General features: G+C 39.4%; 2 protein-coding genes across 2 annotated transcripts in view; both read left to right on the top strand.

Moving 5' to 3' along the window:
• LOC139002680 (EGF-like and EMI domain-containing protein 1) overlaps positions 1-7381 on the top strand; it is a 405160-nt gene extending 397779 nt beyond the window's left edge. The window contains exons 8-11 of the mRNA XM_070403782.1: positions 2594-2716; positions 4032-4154; positions 4509-4703; positions 6675-7381. Coding sequence (XP_070259883.1) covers positions 2594-2716; positions 4032-4154; positions 4509-4703; positions 6675-6814 — 581 coding nt within the window. The 3' untranslated portion in view covers positions 6815-7381. The remainder of the gene's footprint in view (positions 1-2593; positions 2717-4031; positions 4155-4508; positions 4704-6674) is intronic.
• Positions 7382-10825: 3444 nt separating this feature from the next.
• LOC139004119 (multiple epidermal growth factor-like domains protein 6) overlaps positions 10826-22304 on the top strand; it is a 98182-nt gene continuing 86703 nt past the window's right edge. Inside the window, exons 1-4 of the mRNA XM_070406856.1 lie at positions 10826-10970; positions 11899-12027; positions 15853-15987; positions 20256-20387. The gene's annotated coding sequence lies outside the window, so the exon portion shown is untranslated. The remainder of the gene's footprint in view (positions 10971-11898; positions 12028-15852; positions 15988-20255; positions 20388-22304) is intronic.

The raw sequence follows: 22304 nt of genomic DNA, 5'->3' as shown, positions 1-22304 counted from the left end.
TTTCACTAAACCTTTTGTTTGCGACTTACAATTTTGTGTCTTTCCTTATTCTTTGAAAAGTACAATTCAGTAAAATTCGTATTTATAACTAGAAAAAAATAGCATCTGCCATGGTCAAAATATAGAAAATTGCATATTTATGAGATTTCAGCATGACATTATATTGTTTATGGCTTAAGTTTATTTCATTTCCCAACAATAAATAACACTCATTCCTAAAGACCAAATATTCACTATAGTAAGGCAATGAATTGTTTGGAGAGTACACATACAAACTTTGCTTATTTACCTGAGAACAGATTAAGGTCATGGATGATTTGTAAAAATATTCATATCTGGAGGAAATTAAAGAATTTTCTTTTTAGCTTATTTTAGAATCAACATTTTTTATATTTGAGAATGTACAAATAAATGGGAAAATAAGTTGTCCAGTCTGCAAATTGTCAGCCTGTCATTCCCAACTGCAAAAATGTATTAGGGCTAAAACCTAGATATGTGTTAACACAATTTGAAAGACAGCTATAGAAAATCCAAGTGTCTGATCAGCAGTAAGCTCTCTACATTTAACAATCATTAGATATTAGAAACACAATTTTTTCTAACCTTTTTGAGTTTGTTCAACAGCTATGTAGGGTGGGGGGGGTCACATACAAAAGATCATTTTTTCCAACGTTTAATTTTCATGCTTTTCTGAAGTCAAAACTGAAATTTTTACTTGGTTTGCCTGGCTTCAATTGAAGCTCTATTTTTGATGAGAGCTAAATTTTTATGAATAGGTGAATTTCTCTGCAATTGGCAATACTGACCAATGTAAGAAAAACATGATTATCAATGAGGAGGAAAATAAAAAGAGAAAAATTAGCAAGCAAAGATCTTACCAAATAAGATCTGAAAATAAGTCAAAGAATTTAGGAAACAGGTGATGTAAGTGTTGAAGGGACACAGCGTTTTAAGAAAGGCTTGTGATGTAAGAAGGGCGGGTTTCAGGTGAATTTCAGCCTTGGATGGTTTACAGGAGACAAGCTAGAAATCACCCCAGAGGAATGATGATAGAAGAATCTAAATGGATCATAAATTGATAGACTGTGGAGCTCATTTTCCAATTGTGATACAGTTGTGCTCCTAGAACCTGAGAACAAGGAATCCTGAGACATACGTGTTTGGAGGCTCTGTTAGTATTTGAGAAGACTTTAAAATATTAAAAGAAAACATTAAGGATAATGTTTTAAATTAAATAAAACTGCATTATTAAAAGCAATTTTGCCCTCTCTACTCATGCTATTTAACCCAAAGGACAAAGGATGGTTTAGTAAAAGAGAGGAAAAAATATCACCGAGAATTTTGTGAGTAGCACTGCTTCTGACATTTTGCAGGAGAAAGAATGTTTTGTGTCCAAATGACCTTCCTTTAGAAGTTGTATGGTGACCCCTCACCTTAGATAATTGACTGCATTTTCTTTCCTCCCTTTCTCTTGTCTACATTTCCTTACACTGGTACCCTTTCCAAGGTTAATTGAGACATTGACCTTTTATATCTGTGGCTGCTCATGTAGTTAGGGAGCAATGGGGCTTTGAAAACTCAGCACTGACAGGCCAGCCAACATACCAGCTCAACAAACACAAGGTGGAATTGAACCAAGAGCCTACAGCCAAAAACCCTGACCACCCAATTCCCAGGCGTCTAGCCTGAGGGAAACAGTGGGTGAAGAGTCTGTTGTTACTCCTTGGACAATTATGTCAGGAATGATCACCTTAAAACTCAAGCCAAATAGATTAGTCTTTGGCTAAAGGGTTTCAATTTGACTTAATTCTGGTGCATTTTTATTTTCCTCAGAGCAGTTATGTATGTGGACGAAATATTCGGGATTGTAGAATTCTGGGATAACAATGCTGAAGGACACTTAAAGAGCATCACGTAGAAAGCTGTTTATCTGATAGGACATGCCAGGGTAATGTCACCAACAGTAAAATGAAAAAACCTGACCCGCTCATCCTAGCCAAAGCATCATCCCAAAGTTCAAGCAAAGCCTCTGAAATATTCTACAATTCAAAACACAATATTTAAAAAGATTGTCTGCCCTCTCTCCAAATTGCAGCTGCCACTTCTCTTCCCAGTTTTGTGAATTCCATTTCCTTGCAAAGCTCTGTCATCTGAAGGTCTAGAACAAGTGTAGGACTCCCTCCTCTTTGCTCTCAAGTGTTCACTAAGTGGAATTTTTACCCTTCCTCTCAAGCTGTTTCGATGTTGTTGTTGTTGTTCTTCTTCAAGTTCTCTGTTTATTTAGTCAAATTGCTGTTTAAACTGGAAAAATAGCAGAAATCTCTTTTCCTGTGCTTATAAATGCATTTGGAGATTATTTACATACTTTTAAAAATAAATGACAGGCCTGGGAAACACATGCAGGAAACATAAATGCGAATGTGAGCGTCATTCTTTCTGTGTTATAGTTGCTTTGATGTCTGTACAATGTGGCCTGAGAAATAGAAATTGAGTAGTAAAACAATTTGAATTTATAAGTGAGGCTTTAATTTAATTCTATAGTTTAGTGAAATTCCTGTCTCTGAAACAATAGAAATGTCCTTTTCCCCTTCAGACCTTGATGAATGTGAGAGTGGAGAAGCCTGCTGTGCCCAGCTCTGCATCAACTATTTGGGAGGCTATGAATGCAGTTGTAAGGAAGGCTTTCAGATCAGCTCTGATGGTTGTGGGTGTGATGGTAAGTTCCTGCGATCTAATATGAAATCACTGGTGTGATGAGGCAATCAGTGAAGGAGGAACATGTGAGGAAGGGGGTTAGGATGGGAAAGGGAAGGCCTTGCCCTGAAGACACTTGGATGTCTACCTGGTTCTACTAATGCAAGTTTTAAGATGCAATTTTATAATTTTCTAAGTTACTTGTTAAAATTGGTTCACTTATCTTTCAGGTGATTTCTAGATTATGTATTTGTTTTCACAAGAGAGTATGAATTTAATGAGTAGAGTTAATTCACTTTTTTTACACCATTACGTTAAGAACAGCTCATTTGAGCCATTGCTATCACTTACTTTTTTTAAGTTTGTTTTTAAAACATGGAATCTTTAAATTTTCGCTTTATAATCATTACCATTATTTCGAACCACATTTTTCTTCAAATCAAAGGAAACATAAGATGATCTTTTTTAATAAGTCAACATATATAAGAATATCATGCCTCAGAAAAAATAGTGTTTCTTTGCTTAAAGAAACAAATTCCTGAATTATGTTGAGCTTGATAGGTATGTTTTTTTTTTTCATATAGACACTAAGCTCCTCAGCCTTGCAATGTAGGTAATAGCAAAGAAAACACAGTTATGGTATCTATATATTCTAAACACAGTACAATATATTACCATTTACCATATTTAATCCAATTAACAGGAGCCAAGAAATTTGAATTTCATCGACCATCTGCTCTTAAGCAAAGTCAGCCAAAAGATAATTGTATGGTGTGAATATACATACTTGGGTACATGCATCCAAATTGAAAAGGTATCATAATCTGAGGCAAAGCTTAGAAACCCAGCTTCAACAGTAAACTTTTACTATTGTGAACACATTGACCAAAGTCTAGGTTCAGATATGGACAGTCACATGAAATTAAAGCTTAGAGTTCTTCCATCTCTAAAATTCTCCATAAACCTTGAACAGAATTATGCATGGAATAAATGCTTCATTACAGAGATGGAATAATTCAAGAATGAATGAAAATTATACAAAATGGTGTACAGCCTGAGACCATTGAATTTATTTTGTTTTAAATTCATCATCAAAACCTCATGAACAAGGTCTCAGAAAGACCTTGTCTGTGTAGATGAACTACAATAAACTTGAGTGAAAGAAAAAAAAATGGCAGGATATACTTGAGAAAGTGTCCAAGGCTAAGCTTTCTATAGGACAGTACATTGTCATGAATTAATAAAGGTGACAACAGGAACACAAATATGCCCATGACTTCACAATGTCTATTTTATCTCTCAGTGTCTAAAAGCAGACATTGCTTAAATGTTCCTAGATGTGGACGAGTGTCTGGATACCAGCATAGTCTGTGATCAAGTATGTATTAACTCTGTGGGAACATACCACTGTGCTTGTGAAGAAGGCTACAGAATTGGAAGTGATGGAAAAACTTGCATCTGTAAGTCACTGTGAAGAATCTCATGTGTCTCTTCTAAACTACTTCCACCCTCATTTTCTTCTTCAGGGACAATGGAGACCTCATATTCCTTCACTCAACCTGTCCTCCCCTTTCCTCACAGAGTGAGATCTTTCCCTTTTGTTCTCTCTGCTGCAGTGTCAGCTCTGTGATAGCTGCTTCTCACCCTCATTTACAAGGGACTTTTTGAAATGGCCTCAAAGAGTTCTTCCTTTCAGTGGCCCCCTGCCTTGGCTGTCTAGTTCAAACTCTCTCATTTTTCTCATCCACCCTTGCTCGGTTTTTCCTTCTTTTAACCAGCATGTTGAATCCAGCCATTTTCCTGTGTGGTCTTAGCTTTAGATGATGATGAGCTAGAGGAAGGAGAAGAGGAATTAGAAGTTGTGAGGTTCGCAGGCCTTCTGTTCAAGAGCCCGCCTAGACTGCTTCATTATGTTGCTCCCTCTCTGCCTCCCACCTACCAAGATGAAGAAGATGAGGACAAAGTGGGAAAAGATATTCGAGGAGAACTATCTCTATTGCCCAAAGTTGGTGAGTAAAAGAATTTATCTCAATGCAGTCACCTCTTTTTTTTATTATTAGAGAATCCACGTAAATCATTTTATAAACAATTTCATTATCCATACTTAATGCCACCAAATATTTTAACATTTTAACAAGATGTTAGCAAGAAAAGTGGGGCCAAAATCACTTCTGAGCTTCCTAGCAAACCCATCATCTTTTGTCGTCCTTCCCTTTCACAATAAAGGGTTGCTATATAGCAGTGGTTCTCAACCTTCCTAATGCCGCGACCCTTTAATACAGTTCCTCATGTTGTGGTGACCCCCAATTTCATTGTTACAAATTGAACATAATTAAAGCATAGTGATTAATCACAAAAACAATATGTAATTATATATGTGTTTTCTGATGGTCTTAGGCGACCCCTGTGAAAGGGTCGTTCGACCCCCAAAGGGGTCGCGACCCACAGGTTGAGAACCGCTGCTATATAGGTGTGGGTACACGGTGTTGGGGGCTGTTCAAGTGCAATACCGTGAAATGGAGCTGAAAAGTATCTTTAAATTAACATAATGGTGAGGATTGGGACCTTTCAGTTCTGACTATTAAAACTCCATTAGAAGTCGCTTTTATATATTTAAAAACTTACTTTAAATTGCCTTGAAATCTAGATCCTTCCCAGTTTTTAAAACAATGAAAACTAACTGTTTAATATATTCAAATGGACCAAGAAAGTATCTTATAATTGTGAACAGTTTTTCTTAAATGCATATATCCACACAACAGAACTCAAGCATCAAATCACTTCTGATCAAAATAAATTAGCATTTCCTCTCTCAAATGTAACAGTTTGCAGCCAGTCTGCTGCTTCCTTTTCTTTTCTTTGTCAAACAGAGCTGCTCTTTTTGTTCTCCCTCTATTCGCTGTAGTTTAACAGAGCTTGATGATTGCTTCAGGATGTATTCCGTAAAATGGCAGAAATATCTTCATGCTTCGGTGAATCACAATAATAATATTAGTAAATGCATCTGCATAAAAGTAGAAATGCTTTACTGTTTCTTCATTAAACTTCTGATACTTCAATGACTGAAAGTCTGAATGGAAAGAGTTCAGGGCTACCAAGGCAGCCAGAACTTGAGTGGCCAAGATCTAGAGAGGAGAGACCCAGACAGGTGAAATGGATTAACTCTGCTGCTTTTCTCCTTGAGCCATTTGCTAATGTATGGGCTGTGCAGGCAGAGAAGTCATGGAATCTAAAAGGCAGCTGCTAAGAGGGCAAGGAGCTGAGCACAGTTACCAGCAGTATCATGGTGATGGGGAGGTAGAGTCCACAGCCCAGGATCTGCCAATGGAGAGAGGGCTTGCTCAACATAACAGACATTCAATTGGGATGCCTGAGAGACCCCACTAGAAACAGGGGAAAAACTTGAAACAATCCTTAAAACAACGGAAATCAAATCTCTCCATCCTTATTCATATTAAGGTAATTTCCCTCAAAAAGAGAATGGAAAAACACTTCATGATACACTTATACACTAGAATACGATACAGACTTAAAAAAACAACAACTAAAAACTAGTGTAAGAGCAGTATGGGTGAGTCTCACAAACATTACATTGAGTGAAAGAAGAGTGACACAATTCTATTTATCTAAAGTTCAAGAAGAGGAAAAGCACCAAATGGCAGGAATATTGATTATTTTATCTGGGATCGATGATAATTTCTCTTCATACTTTTTAAACTTTATTAAATATTCTAAATATTCTTTTGGGACTGTATTTCAATAGTATCATTGGAAAATATAAAATAACATCTACTTTAAAAGATATTTCTTTGCCGTTGTCTTTTTCTGGGGCTTTAAGAAATATCTTCAAGAACTGAAGAGTTATATTGTGTGTGTGTGTGTGTGTGTGTGTGTGTGTGTGTGTGTGAAGTGTGACTGTTTCATCTCCATTTTCAGTGACGTAGACAGTTTGAACTAACTGAAAATGTACCATATTCCAGTCTGTTTAGATCACACCTTTGGACATGATTGCAGTTTGAGCTGTGAGGACTGTATGAACGGAGGCCGGTGCCAGGAGGGAAAGAGGGGGTGCTCTTGCCCAGCTGGCTGGGGTGGCATTCTTTGTAATGAAAGTGAGTGATACCCTGAAGAATTGGTAAGAGGGTGCTATCTTCTCCTTTACTGTTGCTAGACCACTGGTGATGAGTTCTCCTCTATGTGTGTTCTCCCTAAAATGTTTTATCAAGGTAAGCAATTGATATGGATGAGAAACCAATTTATTTGTTGTGCCTAGAGAATGCCTATGAAGCACCGAGGTTTTAAAGTGAACATGTGATTAAAAGGGAAGATTTTGTGTTCCCTGGAAAACTTGATGTACTGTTTCTTATTTATCCACGGAGCATAAAAGTTAATAAAGGATCCTAACACTCTAGGCCAGGGGTGGGCAAACTTTTTGACTTGAGGGCCACAATGGGTTCTTAAACTGGACCGGAGGGCCGGAAGAAAAGCATGGATGGAGTGTTTGTGTGAACTTATATAAATTCAAAGTAAACATCATTACATAAAAGGGTACGGTCTTTTTTTTTTTTTTAGTTTTATTCATTTCAAACGGCCGGATCCGGCCCGTGGGCCATAGTTTGCCCACGGCTGTTCTAGGCCTATTAAAAATCCCTCCATTTAAATAAGTCATTAGGCCCAGGCAAGCTATTCCCAATAAAGACAAAAAAAAAAAAAAAAAAAAAAAAAAAGATTTGTTCTGCAAAGTGTAAGTAATGAGATTGCTTGACTGCTGCTTCTTTTCTTTTGTGTGTTTTTTTTCTTTTTTTTTCCTTTCAAAATATGTTAGTACAGCCAATGGCACTTTTAAGTATTTTATATGTCTCTCATAAAAATATAAAAGATTAAAAATGATACCTATAATAAATGTATTCTTTATATTTTAAATGGAGGTGTGCTTGCAGGTACTAAAACTACCAAGTAATAAAAACAAAATAAAAAACGAAAACTACCAAGTAATAAAAACAAAACTATCTTTGTTTTCTCTTTCTCTTTCTCTTTTTAAAATTACCTTATAACGTTTTTAAGAGAAAGGTTTTCTTAGCCTTTGTGATTAGCTTAGATGATATGAGCAGATTTTTCATTTGAATCCCCAGCATACAGGAAGAAAAAGCACAAATATTGTTTCTATTAGGAGATAGATATGATCTTGAGTCACAACATATGAAGTAGCTTAACCAAGATTACTAGCTAGGTCTTAAGGACCTTCCTTAAGTATCCCTCTGCTCATGTGTCTCTTCTGCTAAAAAAAAACTTTAATAAGAGTGACCTATTTCCTGATACATAAAGCATATGTTTCTGATCTACTCACTAGTGACCCTCTAAAATCAGGCCCTTCTCAATTTTTTTTGCTTTTGATCTTAATCACAACTCTTTGCTCAGCTTATCATTTCCAAGAAACTAAACCACTCACTACTTATTGCTTTGCACTTTCCATTTTTGTGCCTTTTGCTCAACTGCCATTTTTGTCCATTTCCACTTATTGTATGAAGTCTTTTTGATGGCCCCAGTCTAACCTCAACTATTTATATTTCAGTGAATTTAAAGTCTCTCTCTCTCTCTCTTTCTCTTTGATTAGAGACACCTATTCTCCTGTTCCATTTCTTTGACTAGACCCAGTGCTCATTGTCAAGGTCCTACTCATGTTTCTCAAAACTGGAGGCACCTAGTGCATAAATTAACAAATAAAGAAAAGTTAATATTAAAGTATTCAGTTATATTGACCTGCAACTTGACATTGATCTGCAACTGCATAAAACTAGAATCAATAAATGTTATTGCATGAATAAAAGGAAATAAACATTTTACTTTATATTGTAAGTTTTGTTGGAAAATATGTATCTTCCAAACCCTTCATTTCTAGCATGGCAGCATGAAAAATAAAACTAAAAATCTGTCTCAAATACATCAGAATATAGCATGTCTAATATAAAACTAATATAGTGATATTTAAAATGAACTTGCTGATAAAATGAAGATAAGATGCCCCCTTCTTTGACTTTAGAAAACTTTGAGAATCTTTTAAGTTTTCACATGGTCCTTCCTGTACAGGAGTCTGTCCCTGAAAGCAGATTATATATATATATATTGCTTTACTCTCTGCATTTCTTAAGAATTCTTTACAAAGATGAAACGGAGTATTCCAAATGGAAGAAAAAAATGTTCACTGATTCTTTAACAAAAAATGGGGAGTGAGAACTTTTTTTAAAATCCCTATAAACTGCAATAAATGGATGTGACCAATCATTCATCATCCATATTTTTAAAAGTCCCAGCTGTTTAAATGCTGCAAGGGAACTTTTAAAAAAGAGCATTCTAAAGAGATCTGGAACGTTAGTTTTCCCACTGAGTAAGTAGCTCTTCTAGCCCAGCGGTTCTCAACCTGTGGGTCGCGACCCCTTTGGAGGTTGAACAACCCTTTCACAGGGGTTGCCTAAGACCATCGGAAAACACATACATAATTACATATTGTTTTTGTGATTAATCACTATGCTTTAATTATGTTCAATTTGTAACAATGAAAATACATCCTGCATATCAGATATTTATATTATGATTCATAACAGTAGCAAAATTACAGTTATGAAGTAGCAATGAAAATAATTTTATGGTTGGGGGTCACCACAACATGAGGAACTGTATCAAAGGGTCGTGGCATTAGGAAGGTTGAGAACCACTGTACCTATTCCCTTTATCGGTCTATGATGAAGATATCTGCTTTGAAGTGTTAGGAATTTTCCATGACGTTAGAATGAAACAATTTAAAAATTATCACATTAATTTTAATAGCACCTTTCAGGACTCCATTTCTTTTGAAGAGATTTCATATTGAATATTTCATTTGTTATTATGACACTCTATCCAATTGACAGGGAAGATTATTTTCATATGACAAATGAATGGGTTATATATGGAGGGGAGGCTTCATGACTCCTTCCAAATCATCCAGCTATGGTTTGGGGTATGTTTGTTTAAAAATTTGTTCCTCCAGGCCAATTGCTCTGTTTGATGCTAATGAATTACTTAGCATATCTGTGCACTATGTGGTATCATATTCTACTGTGTGGGGTAGTGACAGATAATAGCATGGTTTGCAGATGTTGAGTTGATGACTTGCTGTAATCTAGATACTGTGCAAGTTATGTAAACTTCCTTAGCCTTCTTTTTTCACGTGGATTTTTTCTACTCATCCCTTCTATTGTCACTGTAAGAATTCAAAGACTTACTACATGTAAATTAGCAATGTAGACCTAAACCAGTATTTGTTGACAGTTTTTCTCTCTTATTCCTTTTGTTTTCCTCTTTCCTTTTCATAGTAGCCTAGGGCTTGAAAGTAAAGAAAAAAAAAGTGCATAAGAAGCCAAGTTTCCTTATAAGCATCTGGGATGGTATGGGTGGGTGAATAGAGGAGGTGATATAAATGTAGTTTTGTAATATGTAGCCTATTATGATAAAATATCAATTAAAATGGCTACTGACATTTTCTAAACAGCTGTATTTATCCAAGTTAAAATTAAAATAAAGCTACAGACATTTTTCCCAATTTATTATTTTTATTGGGCTACTGAACACTTTCCCCCAAAACAACAAAATAGTTGTTTGTTTGACTTCATCATTCTTTGATGAAGAATGTAAATTACCTTGGGACCCTCAAGACAGTCTCAGTTGCATTTATTCCTGGTGAAAAATAAATGCCATTCTTTTCCTACATTTTCTTCCCATTTTTTTAAATAGAAGGTGCAGTTTGTTTCTCATTAAAGTTTTTGGAGTTATACAGCAAGGATATCTAAGCTTTGAAAATGTGATGGTTAGAGTTTAAGGAACAAGGTAAATTTTGTATGCAAACTTTCTTAGCAGCGCCTCAGCAATCATTTTAAGTACCTGCATCAGTAATCCCGAGGAATTATTAGGCCATTTAAACTGGGAGCGTGCCAGAGACACTTCTCAGGTCTGCAAATTACAAAGATTTTGATTACTTGATATCCATTCTAATAGGAAGACAAGATTGTTGTGTGTGTGTGTGTGTGTGTGTGTGTGTGTGTGTGTTTTCCATTTGTATCACAATGAGTATGTTATACTGTGATTGCTCAACTTCTCCACTTCCTTCATAGCTTGTTCCCCTGAGACCAGTGGGGAAGAATGTGGAAGCCTCTGTGATTGTCAGAATGGAGGCATCTGCGATCCTCTAACTGGGCAGTGCCAGTGCCCCCCAGGGGTGCATGGGAAAACCTGTGAACATGGTAGGACTGTCTGGTGCTGGTCACATGAGACAACTCTTTAAAGTCTTGAGACTTACTTATTTGCTTTTCATAATTAAAAGGAGGAAAGATGAAAATCAGAGGGAAAGAGAAGAAATTATGAATGAAAACTTACAAAATGCCATTGAGGCTGTGTGTAGATTTTTCATAGAGACCAGGGGAGAGGCCCCATTTTCTACATAGGTTGATAAAGCCAAAAAGTGAACTGCTTTCCCAGGCCCAAGAGCTGAAGACAGATAGTCAATGAAGATATGTCTTTAGGGATTGCCAGAGATCATGAGGAGTTTATTAGGGTCCCACAGATCATGGAACTGGGGAGATGGAAGCCAAGTTTACTTCACTCTCTTGAGAGTTACATGAAGGCTCCTACTGGCGTCCCAAATATTCATTCCCCGGGATAATATATATTCATTCATTCAAATTATATAAAGTCTTTGCAAGGCACTGGGCCACACATTATGATATGGTAATATGTGCTTTGTGATCAGAACATGAAGTTTGAGCAACTTCTAGAAAAGGTGCACTGCAGCAGAAGCTTGCAAAATGAGGGGCATGAGACAGGGAAAGTGTGAGGGAAGAGCATGTCCAGACTCTGAAGTGGGTAGGAGTGAGGTGCCTTAGAGGAACCCGTCAGCTGGTGGAGTAAAAGTCCTTCGGAGAGTAGTAGTGCTGCACGAGGCAGTCGAAGTAGAGGCTCATAGTCTTGTTAAGTTTGGAGTTTTAATCTGACAGGAGTGTCCAATCATTATAGAATTTAGGCAGAGGGTAATTTTTAAAAGATCTCATTAGCCTCAGTCCACCCAGATTGGGAACATCCCACCTTTTGCAAGCTCCTTATTTCATGTAACAACAGCTCTAGCAAGTTTTGCATATGAGTTAATGTGTGCTTTGTTTGTCCTCCCACCTCTAGGATGCCCTAAAGGACTCTTTGGGAAGAACTGCAAAAGGAAATGTAACTGCGCCAACAACGGCCATTGCCACAGGGTGTACGGTGCCTGTGTGTGTGAGCCAGGGCGCTATGGGAGGTTTTGTCATCTGAGTAAGTCACAGGCACTACATTTGCTCTCTGTGTGAAGCAAGGAGGCTCAGAAAAGTACCAAAAATTAGAAAAAGAGACTAAAACCATAATTTACACACACACACACACACACACACATATGTATGTATATGTGACAATTTATGTTCTAGTCTTTGTTTAGGCTTCTTATTATAGAGACTCTAGATTTTGATGAATGAAAGAAAACTATTTTGAATTCTTTACGTGTTTTTCTCATTAGTGTTTACCTTAATTATTGAGAAAGGAATGCTACTAGCTCATTTAGAAGGAGGCTTGGCACTTTGTGGGAGCTGCATATTAAAATGAACAGAAAAAGTTTCCATTATTTCTGGGTTCTAGTGCGTAACAATATCATTCCCTAAAATTTCTGCAACAGGCTATTTATTTTGCATTTTGGCCATCAATCATGTTTTGCAAAAGATGTGAGAACACACAATCACCAATGAGTACTTCAGTCTCTTGAGTAACATAGGATTTCTCCTAATGGGACATCTCTGGGTGCCCACCATCCCATCTTGTAGCTATGTGTGAGCACCTGCAAGCCTGAAACATTCTCCACCCTGTTCCTCTGCCTGTTCTGTGTGCCCTCCTCTGAAAGTCCTCCCAAGTGGACCTCAGAAATACCATGACCCATCCTCTTATCTAATAAAGAGGTAATATGCAAGTTGACCATCACTCCAACACACAAGATGGCCTGCAGGGGAGGGCAGTTGGGGGGACCAGGCCTGCAAGGGAGGGCAGTTAGGGGCAATTGGGCCGGCAGGGGAGCAGTTAGACATCGATCAGGATGGCAGGGGAGTGGTTTGGGGTGATCAGGCTGGCAGACAGAAGTGGTTAGGGCAATCAGACAGGCAGGCAGGCGAGCGGTTGGGAGCCAGCAGTTCTGGATTGTGAGAGGGATCCCAGATTGGAGAAGGTGCAGGCTGGGCTGAGGGACACCCCTCCCCCCTGCATGAATTTCATGCACTGAGCCTCTAGTTTCTTAATAACAGAGACCTTTTAGAGTATTATATTGCATTTTCAGTTGATTATCCATGGATTTTGTCTATTTTATAAAGGTATGTCCTGAGAAAACAGAGAGTAAATTGCGACTCCAAATAGAGACCCAGGAAGGCATCATGGAAAGCCAAACCTGGGTAATGAGGAACGGTCTGGCTTGGGTTAATAATATAGAAGAGAAGGGGAGAAGGCAGGGGTAAATGTGAAAAATGCAGGTGCAGAGGGCATGTTACAGAACATCATGTACCTCCTAGAATATGCCAAGAGGAGAAAACTCACCTAGAAACAAAGATAACATCATTTCTATTATTGTTCCTCCAGGGCAGCAATTGTCAACCTTTGCATCTAGTGGCATACATAAACTAATTACAAAAATTCTGCAGGACACCAACAAATTTTTTTTTGGTGATGTGACAAAAAATAGGTATAATTTTTATTGGTTTACCAAAAATAATAATAATAATTACCTACCCTTTTGCTCCAAAGTGAGTTTAAAAAAAAAATCAGGTGTCTATATTTGTACCTAGTATATAAGGATTTCTGGTACCAAGAATTAACCAATCAGATGCAACCTTATTTGTGACATGACCAATAAGATGCAATTCTATTCTAGTACCTGTATATTTATAGTTCAAGACTGGGCATTCACATCAGACAGCTGTTGTTGTGTTTTTTTTTATTTGACAATCTAAGGGAAAAGAGGTCAGTCCCCTGACTAAATAGTCAGGTATTGCATGTCTTAAAAATTCTTGCAGCACACCAGTTGAAAATCGCTGCTCTGGGATAACAGGGTACATCCCATTTTGTAGCAATAACTTTTGAATATCTTATAAGGCAATACTAGATTTTTTGGCCAAAAAAACACATTAAAATCATAACTCATCTGGTCAAATATTTGAAGAGCAAATGGTGGTGGTGGTAATAGTAGTTAGCATTTTGAATGTGACCATCTTTCAAAAAGATATGCACATTTCAATTTTTCAATACTTTTTGCTTAGATGTGAGGCCTCACTTATTAATGCCACTTGCCTGGCCCTGAGAAGCTTCAGTTTGAAAACCTATATTAATTTTCTAGAGCTGTTGTAATAAAGTGCCACAAACGGAGTGCCTTCACTGACGGATATCTATTGCCTCACAGTTCTGGAGTCTAGAAGTCTGGGATGAAGGTGTTAGCAGGCCATACTCCCTCTGAGGCACCAGGATCAGTTCCAGACCTCTATCCTAGCTTCCTTCGCTTATGACAGCATAACTCCAGCCTTCACATGGCATCCTCCCTGTATGAGTGTCTCTGTGTCCCAATGTCCTCTGTGTATAAGGACACCAGCCTTATCAGATTAGAGGCCCATCCTTCAGTATGACCTCATTTTAACGGATTACATCATTGATGATGTAGTTTACAAATAAGGTCACTTTCTGAAATACTGGGGGTAAGGACTTCAACATATGAATTTTTGGAGGACATATTTCAATGTATAACACTGCGTAGACACTGGATTGACTAAAGAAGTTACTTCTCCCACTTGTCCTTTTTTTTTTCTAGTCACATTTCCAGTGATAAGCTCTTGATATACCCACCTGTCACATTTTAAATACTCCATTGTGCCTGAGCTGTCCACTGAACCACTGTTCTGGATGCTGAGCCAGAAAGAGTAAGGGCATGGAAGTCAATGCAGGGAAGAGTTCTGGGATGAACAAGGAGAGGCCTGCACCAAGGAAGATAATCTCACTGAGAGACCTTGGGGATGGTGGGGCTGGGGAAGAACTCAGTACTTGAAAGCCACAGGAAAGATGAACAAGGATTAGTATAATTTATCATCCAAATGAGATGATATTAACAGTGAAAAAGGAGCCCTGTTAATAATTCTGTTCTGCTTTAGAGGTAACCCTGTCCATCCTGGCAGGGACAAGAATCACCCTACATCATGGCATTGTAACCACCACTCTCAATTATCTCTGCTAATAATAGTAGATATTAGAAGATGTTAATTTCCATTCACCAGAAAATCAATTGGCTTATTTTGTTCTTTAAAAGCCTATATAGGCATACAATACAATTACCTTGAGCCTGGAGGGCACTTGAAGGATCTTTCACTTGGTAAGTCCCTTGGACATCTGTAAGGAAAAGAAAAAATGGCCAGAGGTGTATTTTGGAAAGGGGATTGAATTACTGTAAGTAACTCCTCAAAGAGAGACCTAAGGGTAGGCTTTCCTGAATGCAAAGGTAGGATTTTCAAGTGATAATTCCTGTGCTATCATTCCATTTGTAAAATCTGATTGCATGGGGAAAATAGTGAAGGAAAGGCAAGCACCATTTGTCAAAGATGTAGCCAAGATAATGCTACTGTCAGGATGAAAGTTTTGTGTTATCTACAGAATGTAAAAGTATTTCTGATTACCATGTAATGAAAGGGAAGGGGAACAATGGGGAGCTTCACATCAGTGCTTGTCCATCATCTCCATGCTGTGGCAGGATGAATATGGGGCCTGGCAGGCCTTTGCAATCCTTGGAGAATTTTAACTATGGGCCCCAATGGAGCACATTGAGAAGCAATTTCTACCAGAAGCCCCAAAGCCTTTTAAGTAGTGCAGCCTTCACTGTTCACATCCACTTGCCAAAAAGCAAATGAATTGCCTGATTTGAAAGACATTTGTTTCCCTCTTTTTTGTTTTTTCCTTTTGGCAGTTAGGATGATACCCTTCTTTTCCCCATAATCAGGCCCTGCAGAACTACATGCCTGTGCACTAACAATGTGGAAAAAACACCAAGGTGTGGCTTTCAGGTGACAGTTTGCCTCAATTTGCTTGCAGACTGTCCCAAGGGGGCCTATGGGGCTGGCTGCTCTTCAGAATGTCAGTGTGTGGAGGAGAACACCCTGGAATGCAGCGCCAAAAATGGCAGTTGCACCTGCAAATCTGGTTACCAAGGCAACAGGTGCCAGAAAGGTACAATCTGATGCTAAATTTTCTTTCTTCTCCACTAACAACGCTCAGCCTTTGTTCAGCACCATCTGATCATTAATTATTTCATCCGCCAGTGTTCTCAGGAGATGGGTAAGCTTTATTAATCCCCTATTTGCAGGTGAGGAAACTGAGACACAGGGCAATAACCTTATTTAACCTTGCCATCTCAGCCTCTGCGTTAGCTGTCCCCTTAGGAGCTTGGGCAAGGAAGGGAAGAAAGATCACATTGCAGAGAACCTTGTCGTAAGAAGATTAAAGCTGGTCCGACACTTCTTTGAGGTGAACAAATCAACCAAGGGCACTGCTAGCTTTCAGAGTAAAAAAAAAAAATTCTCTTTATATCTAAAGACAGATCATTCAAACAAATACACCTCAAAATTCTAACCACGGAAACATGTTGGAAAATTTAAATCTAGTTATCAGTGTGGTCCTTTTGCATATTTCTAAGTATTACATAGTTTTTTTAAAATAAATATAGAAATATAAAAGTTTATGTACATCCTAATTCCAATTATAAGTAACATATGTTGATATAAGTGTGTCGGTGCATAGAAAGATTGGAAAAGGGTATTCCACGTTTTAGAAATGGCTGTCTCCACTGTGGTCTCATGGAGATCTTCTCCCTGGGTATCTGCAGGGTTCTTCCACTTTATCACCAAGCCTTAGGCCACCTTTTCACTGAACCTCCTCAGTACCACCCTCCTTAAAATTGCAACTTGTATGTCTTTTTGAACTCTAATTATTTTTCCCAAGTGCTTTTTATCTTTATACATAACATATCCTATAAATATTATTATGTCTAATATTTATTGCCTGTCTTGCCTGCTAGAAGCTAATCACTACAGGAGAAGGGCAGCTGTTCTTTTTGTTCAAAAAAGTGTCCCCAAACTCCTAGAACAATCCTGACATCCAGGACTTGGTCAATAAGTGTGCTCTGAACTGAATACATAAAATGAATCTTTAATTTTATTTTTTGTAGATTTTTTCTCATGGTATCATATATTCTGCATTAAGCACTTGGTACTGCTTTATTCAGGAGAAATTATCACAGTGAGATGGAACATATAACAAATGAAATGATCATAACTAACAGCAAGGTGAACTATTTGCCTTTGACATGATCCAAGAACAATCTTTTTTCCCACTTTAATATATTTTTATTGATTTCAGAGAAGACGGGAGAGGGAGATAGAAACATCAATAATGAGAGCAAATCATGCATCAGCTGCCCCCTGCATGCCCCCCACTGGGGATTGAGCCCGCAACCCAGGCTTGTGCCCTAGACTGGGAATGGAATAGTGACCTCCTGGCTCATAGGTTGATGCTCAGCTACTGAGCCACGCCAGCTGAGTAAAGAGCAATGTTTTCTAAAATCAGGAGGACATTTGGTGGTTTTATAACGAGTCAATCAATGGGTCTGAGCTGCCTGTCACTATTTGAGCCAATTCAGTAAGAGACAGGGTTGAATCAATAATGCAGACAGTATGGGAGAGTAGCAGGTCATCCACAAAAATCTGCTCTGTCCTCCACCATAAGCCAGCTGCTTATATCGGGTAGAAAGATGAAGATTATATGGGGAAGTAGGCAAAAGGGCATGGCAAATGGGTAGTTTACAGGTAATGTGGGCTGGATATTTGCAAAGGCCTGTGGATATGCAAAGGGCTGACTGCTCTGGTTTCTACAACAAGGTTTTTAATCTTTCCATGATAATAGACAGCTCCAGGATGGGGAGGATGGGCTGCATTTCCAAGTGAGCTCCCAGGTCCTGCATGCAACTCCCAGCCAGGTTAGAATGTGCCTTCTTCAATCAGAACAACGCAATCACAGTTAACAGAGCATGATTAATACCTCTTACAATTATAGCTGATCCCCAACATTCTATTTCTGCCCCTATCAGGTTTGAAAGGAGGCCATCACACCTTACAGTCCATTCACAGAGACAGGCCCTGGGCGTAGAGCTGTCTTTGGCCTTTGTGTATCACAAGTGCTCCTTGCATGATCATCTTCTGAGAGTTGCAGGGCCTGTTGGAGGTGACTGAAAGGGAGAAAGTGCTCTAGGTCTCCCAGGTCATCCTGTGGCTGTGGAACTGGAGTGTGTTAGCAGCAATGTCCGTCTAGATTTCATGGAGCGAGGGCTATTTAGGGAGCTGGACTGTGACTTTTTAAGCAATGGGGAAAAGTACTTGGGCCAGAACCCTGATATTACACAAATGTGTTTTCCATGGTGTAAGAATGGGTCCCAGGCCAAATCTCTCAGCCTCCTTCTGCTTCAACTGATTTTTAAGGCTAGAGTCAGCCCCTTATTCACTTCCCCACCAGAGAATCCATGGCCTGGAAGGCAATGCATGAGGAGACAATACCATACACACACACACCTGGGTAAAGTTAATTTATGCTGATAACATTCTCTTAAAACAGCTGCTGAATATACTTTATTGGAACATGCTTCTGAGATTCCCACTGTGAAGAAAAATGAGTTGAAAGTATATGCAAATCAGCAAAATAGAGAGGTCACCATAATCTCTCAAAAACATATTATTTTTCAATCAGATAACTTTGTCCAATTCTGATATTTGTGTCTAACCACAAAATGAAATTATGAATCAGACCGGAGTGGGTGAATGGGATCACCATGATTGGCAGCTGAAATCAAGGCAAAAAGAGCTCTCCAAACCATGGGCATGATGAAAATCAGGCCTGTTTTTCTTTCTCTTTTTCAAGTGCTCCTAGAGCCAGACATGTCTTTAAAAATCTTGACTCCATCCCTGTGTCTCGATTGCAAATGAATAGTTAATTAAAGGCTGCAAATTGTTTCAATGGCACTAATGAACAGTGCTCTCCACAATCAGCACCAGGTCTTACTCAGCCCATCAGTCATGACTTTTAAGAGCAGAAGAGCCGGTACCTACAGGAATCTGTGAAAGAGCAAAAATGAGAGAGAGGGGAAATAAAATCCAGCCAATGTTTTTGTTTTGATTAGTCTGTAGCCCGGGGCATTTTGGACCCCAGCTGCAGGCAGACCTCTGAATGTGGAGGACTCTGGCCCAGCCGGCCCTGGAGTCCATCTAAGGAGGCTTATTCAACCCTTATATCATTATAATAAGGACAGACTTATGTTACAATCGTTCCACATTGAATGAACTTCAAATTTGAACTCTGGTCTCTCAGTTAATTGACGTGACAGGTGCTGAGTAGCTAGTATTGCAGCCTAAGTTTGCTGTAGTGCCAAGAGCCAGATCTGGGTTCGATTCTGACTTTGCTTCTTCTGAGCTGTCTGGCCCAGAGTAAGTCCCTTAACCTCTCCCAGCCTCAGTTACCTATTTAAAATGAAGCTAAAGTTGCTTATGTTGTACAGTAATTTTTATGCAAATGTGAGCTAATGTATGCAAAGTGCACGGCACAGAGTAAGTGGTCAAGAGATAATAGCCAGAAATGGTTTAAGCATCCCAGGAAATTTAATAATTCTGCTATTCAGTGAAACGCTGCCCAGGAAAGAAGATACTTCACAGGCCAACTTGGTCTGATGTAACTTCCCACAATTGTGATGTGTTTAGAAAAGTTTCACCATTGTCTCCGTATTAAAGGAATGCTTTCTACCAGGTTTCTAATCCCAGTGGTTTTGGTGGTAGGATGCAGGCGGAAGCCTCTATCCGAGGCCTCAGAGGTCCCAGCAGCATCAGCCCTCTTTTCCAGCTCAAAGGCATTCAACAAAGCAGCACGTTCTCCTCTTTGTACATTGTTTGCTCCTATAAAATACACAAATTAGAAGCCCCTGGGGTGGTTCTCCTGGCTTACAATAGAAGCAAAGACTAGGAGAAAGGATTCAGGCGACCATTTGGGGACAGCTTCCTAAGCATCGCTCCTCCTAAGCTTCCTTTACAAATTACATCTCATTTTCAGGTTTTGTTCTGTGCAACTGCCTCCAAAGACATATATCAAAATCGCTCCCATTGTCACTGTCTGAAAAACCACATTTTCAGCAAAAACACAACCTCTGTATCTGTGTTTCCAAAGTGACAAGATACAGCATCATGTTGGTTTCTTCAGGGAATATTTTTGGAAGTGCTATAAATCCTTGGAGGCTACTCAAATGTTTCTTTGTTTGCAGCCCAGGGGTACACACATGCACTCACTCACACACATACACACGCGTGCATACACACGCAACACTTTTTGAACTCACTTACCTGGGACCATATTGATTTATTACAAGTCTTAGCTCCTTTCTTTCTGTCTTTTTACTTGACAAGCCTGCCCTGATGGACTCTGGGGACCAGGGTGCCAGGTCTCCTGTGGACCCTGTGAGAATGGAGGTCAATGCAACAAAAAAACTGGAAACTGTGACTGTCCTCCTGGTTACACAGGAAAAGACTGCACCACACGTAAGTCTTTAATCTAGAAAAGATAACCAACAAATCAATGAAGTTGTTAGCTTTATAAATGCTTTTTTTCTAACTGATCTATGAGGTGTTTTGATAGGGTACATCTTTCAATTATCTATTGTTGCATAACAAACCATTCAAATATTTTGTGGCTTAAAGTTATGATTTATTATTTCTTTTGATCCTGTGGGTTGATGAGATGCTTCTCATGCCGGTCTTACTTGGAGTCACTGGTGGTTACTTCCAGTTAGTAAATTACCTGGGAAATGGGATTGAGTGGCCTTCTCAGTCAGGGGACCTAGCCTTTCCCGTATATAGCATTTCTATAAGGTTAGCTTGGGCTTCCTCATAGCATGGCAATCTCAAAACAAGAGTCCAAGAAGAAGTGCCTCCAAAGTGTGAAAGTGGACGCCATACTGTGTCAGAAGCTTAGCTTCAGAAGCCACACATCATCATTTCTGCCACATTCTATTGGTTAAAACAAATCAGAAGGCCAGATTCTACCTCTGGTCAGAGGAGTAGCAAAATCACATTGCAGAAGATCTGCTAGCTGGAAGATAGGGTTGCAGCCATCTTTGCAACCAAGTTATCACAGTATTTGAAGTTATGCTGAGATGAGAGGCACTCTAAAGAATCTGTTAGCCCTAGCTGGTTTGGCTCAGTGGATAGAGCGCTGGCCTCAGGACTCAAGGGTCCCAGGTTTAATTCTGGTCAAAGGCACCTGCTTGGGTTTCGGGCTCGATTCCCCAGTAAGGGGCATGCAGAAGGCAGCCAATAAATGATTCTCTCTCATCTATGTTTCAATCTCTCTCCCTTTCCCTTTCTCTCTGAAATCAATCAATCAATCAATCTATCTATCTATCTATCTATCTATCCATCCATCCTATATAATAAAAGGCTAATATGCAAATCTACCAAATGGTGGAACGATTAGTCACTATGATGTGCACTGACCACCAGGGGGCAGACGCTCAATGCAGAAGCTGTCCCCTGGTGGTTAGTGCACTCCCACAGTAGGAGCACCGCTCAGCCAGAAGCTGGGCTCATGGCTGGCAAGCACAGTGGTGGTGGTGGGAGCCTCTCCCGCCTCCGTGACAACTCTACAGATGTCCGACTGACGGCTTAAGCCCGCTCCCCATCAGTCGGACATCCCTTGAGGGCTCTAGGACTGTGAGAGGGCACAGGCTGGGCTGAGGGACCCCCTGCCCCCCGAGTGCACAAATTTTGTGCACCAGGCCTCTAGTATCTATCTATCTATCTATCTATCTATCTATCTATCTATCTATCTATATAAAGCCAGCGACTGGAACACTGGAATGACCAGAATGACCGGTTGCTATGACGCCCACTGTAGCCATATCTGTGGGTGGGGCCGGCCGGCCAACCTGCTGCGGCCCTTCCCCCTGGCCGGCCCCATCCCAGATCAGCCCCCCACCCCAATCAGGGGCAGGGCCAGCCAGCCAACCACCCATGGACCCTTTTCCAGGCCACTGCCCCCCTATTGGCACCCCACCCACCCCATTCAGGGGCGGGGCCAGCTGGAACCCACCCATGCATGAATTCATGCACTGGGCCTCTAGTATATATATGAAAGAATCTGTCTGTATTTATAGTTATTGTCAGAGTGGAAACAAATTATAGACCGATAAAAAGTCACTAGATAAAATGAATTTGTTTCAAGGAGCCAGTAGAACTACTACCTTGCTGCTCCCTTTTCTGCTTGTGATTCTTACCTTACCGCTGTTACCCTTGCCTGTCCTACCTTCTCTACTCTATCCACAGTGGGACAGAGTAACAGTAACCTGAGAGCTTCAGGAAAGCTGTGGGCTGGATGCTAATATTGGTATTTTCTTTTGTAATTTTTTTTTCAGTTACAATTGACATACAATATTACATTAGCTTCAGATGTACAAGTTT

The sequence above is a fragment of the Myotis yumanensis genome, unplaced genomic scaffold, assembly GCF_028538775.1.
Source record: "Myotis yumanensis isolate MYYU_CA2020_CCGP unplaced genomic scaffold, mMyoYum1.0.hap1 SCAF_2, whole genome shotgun sequence".
In the NCBI taxonomy this organism is placed as follows: domain Eukaryota; kingdom Metazoa; phylum Chordata; class Mammalia; order Chiroptera; family Vespertilionidae; genus Myotis; species Myotis yumanensis.
This window is presented reverse-complemented; position numbering and strand designations above follow the sequence as displayed.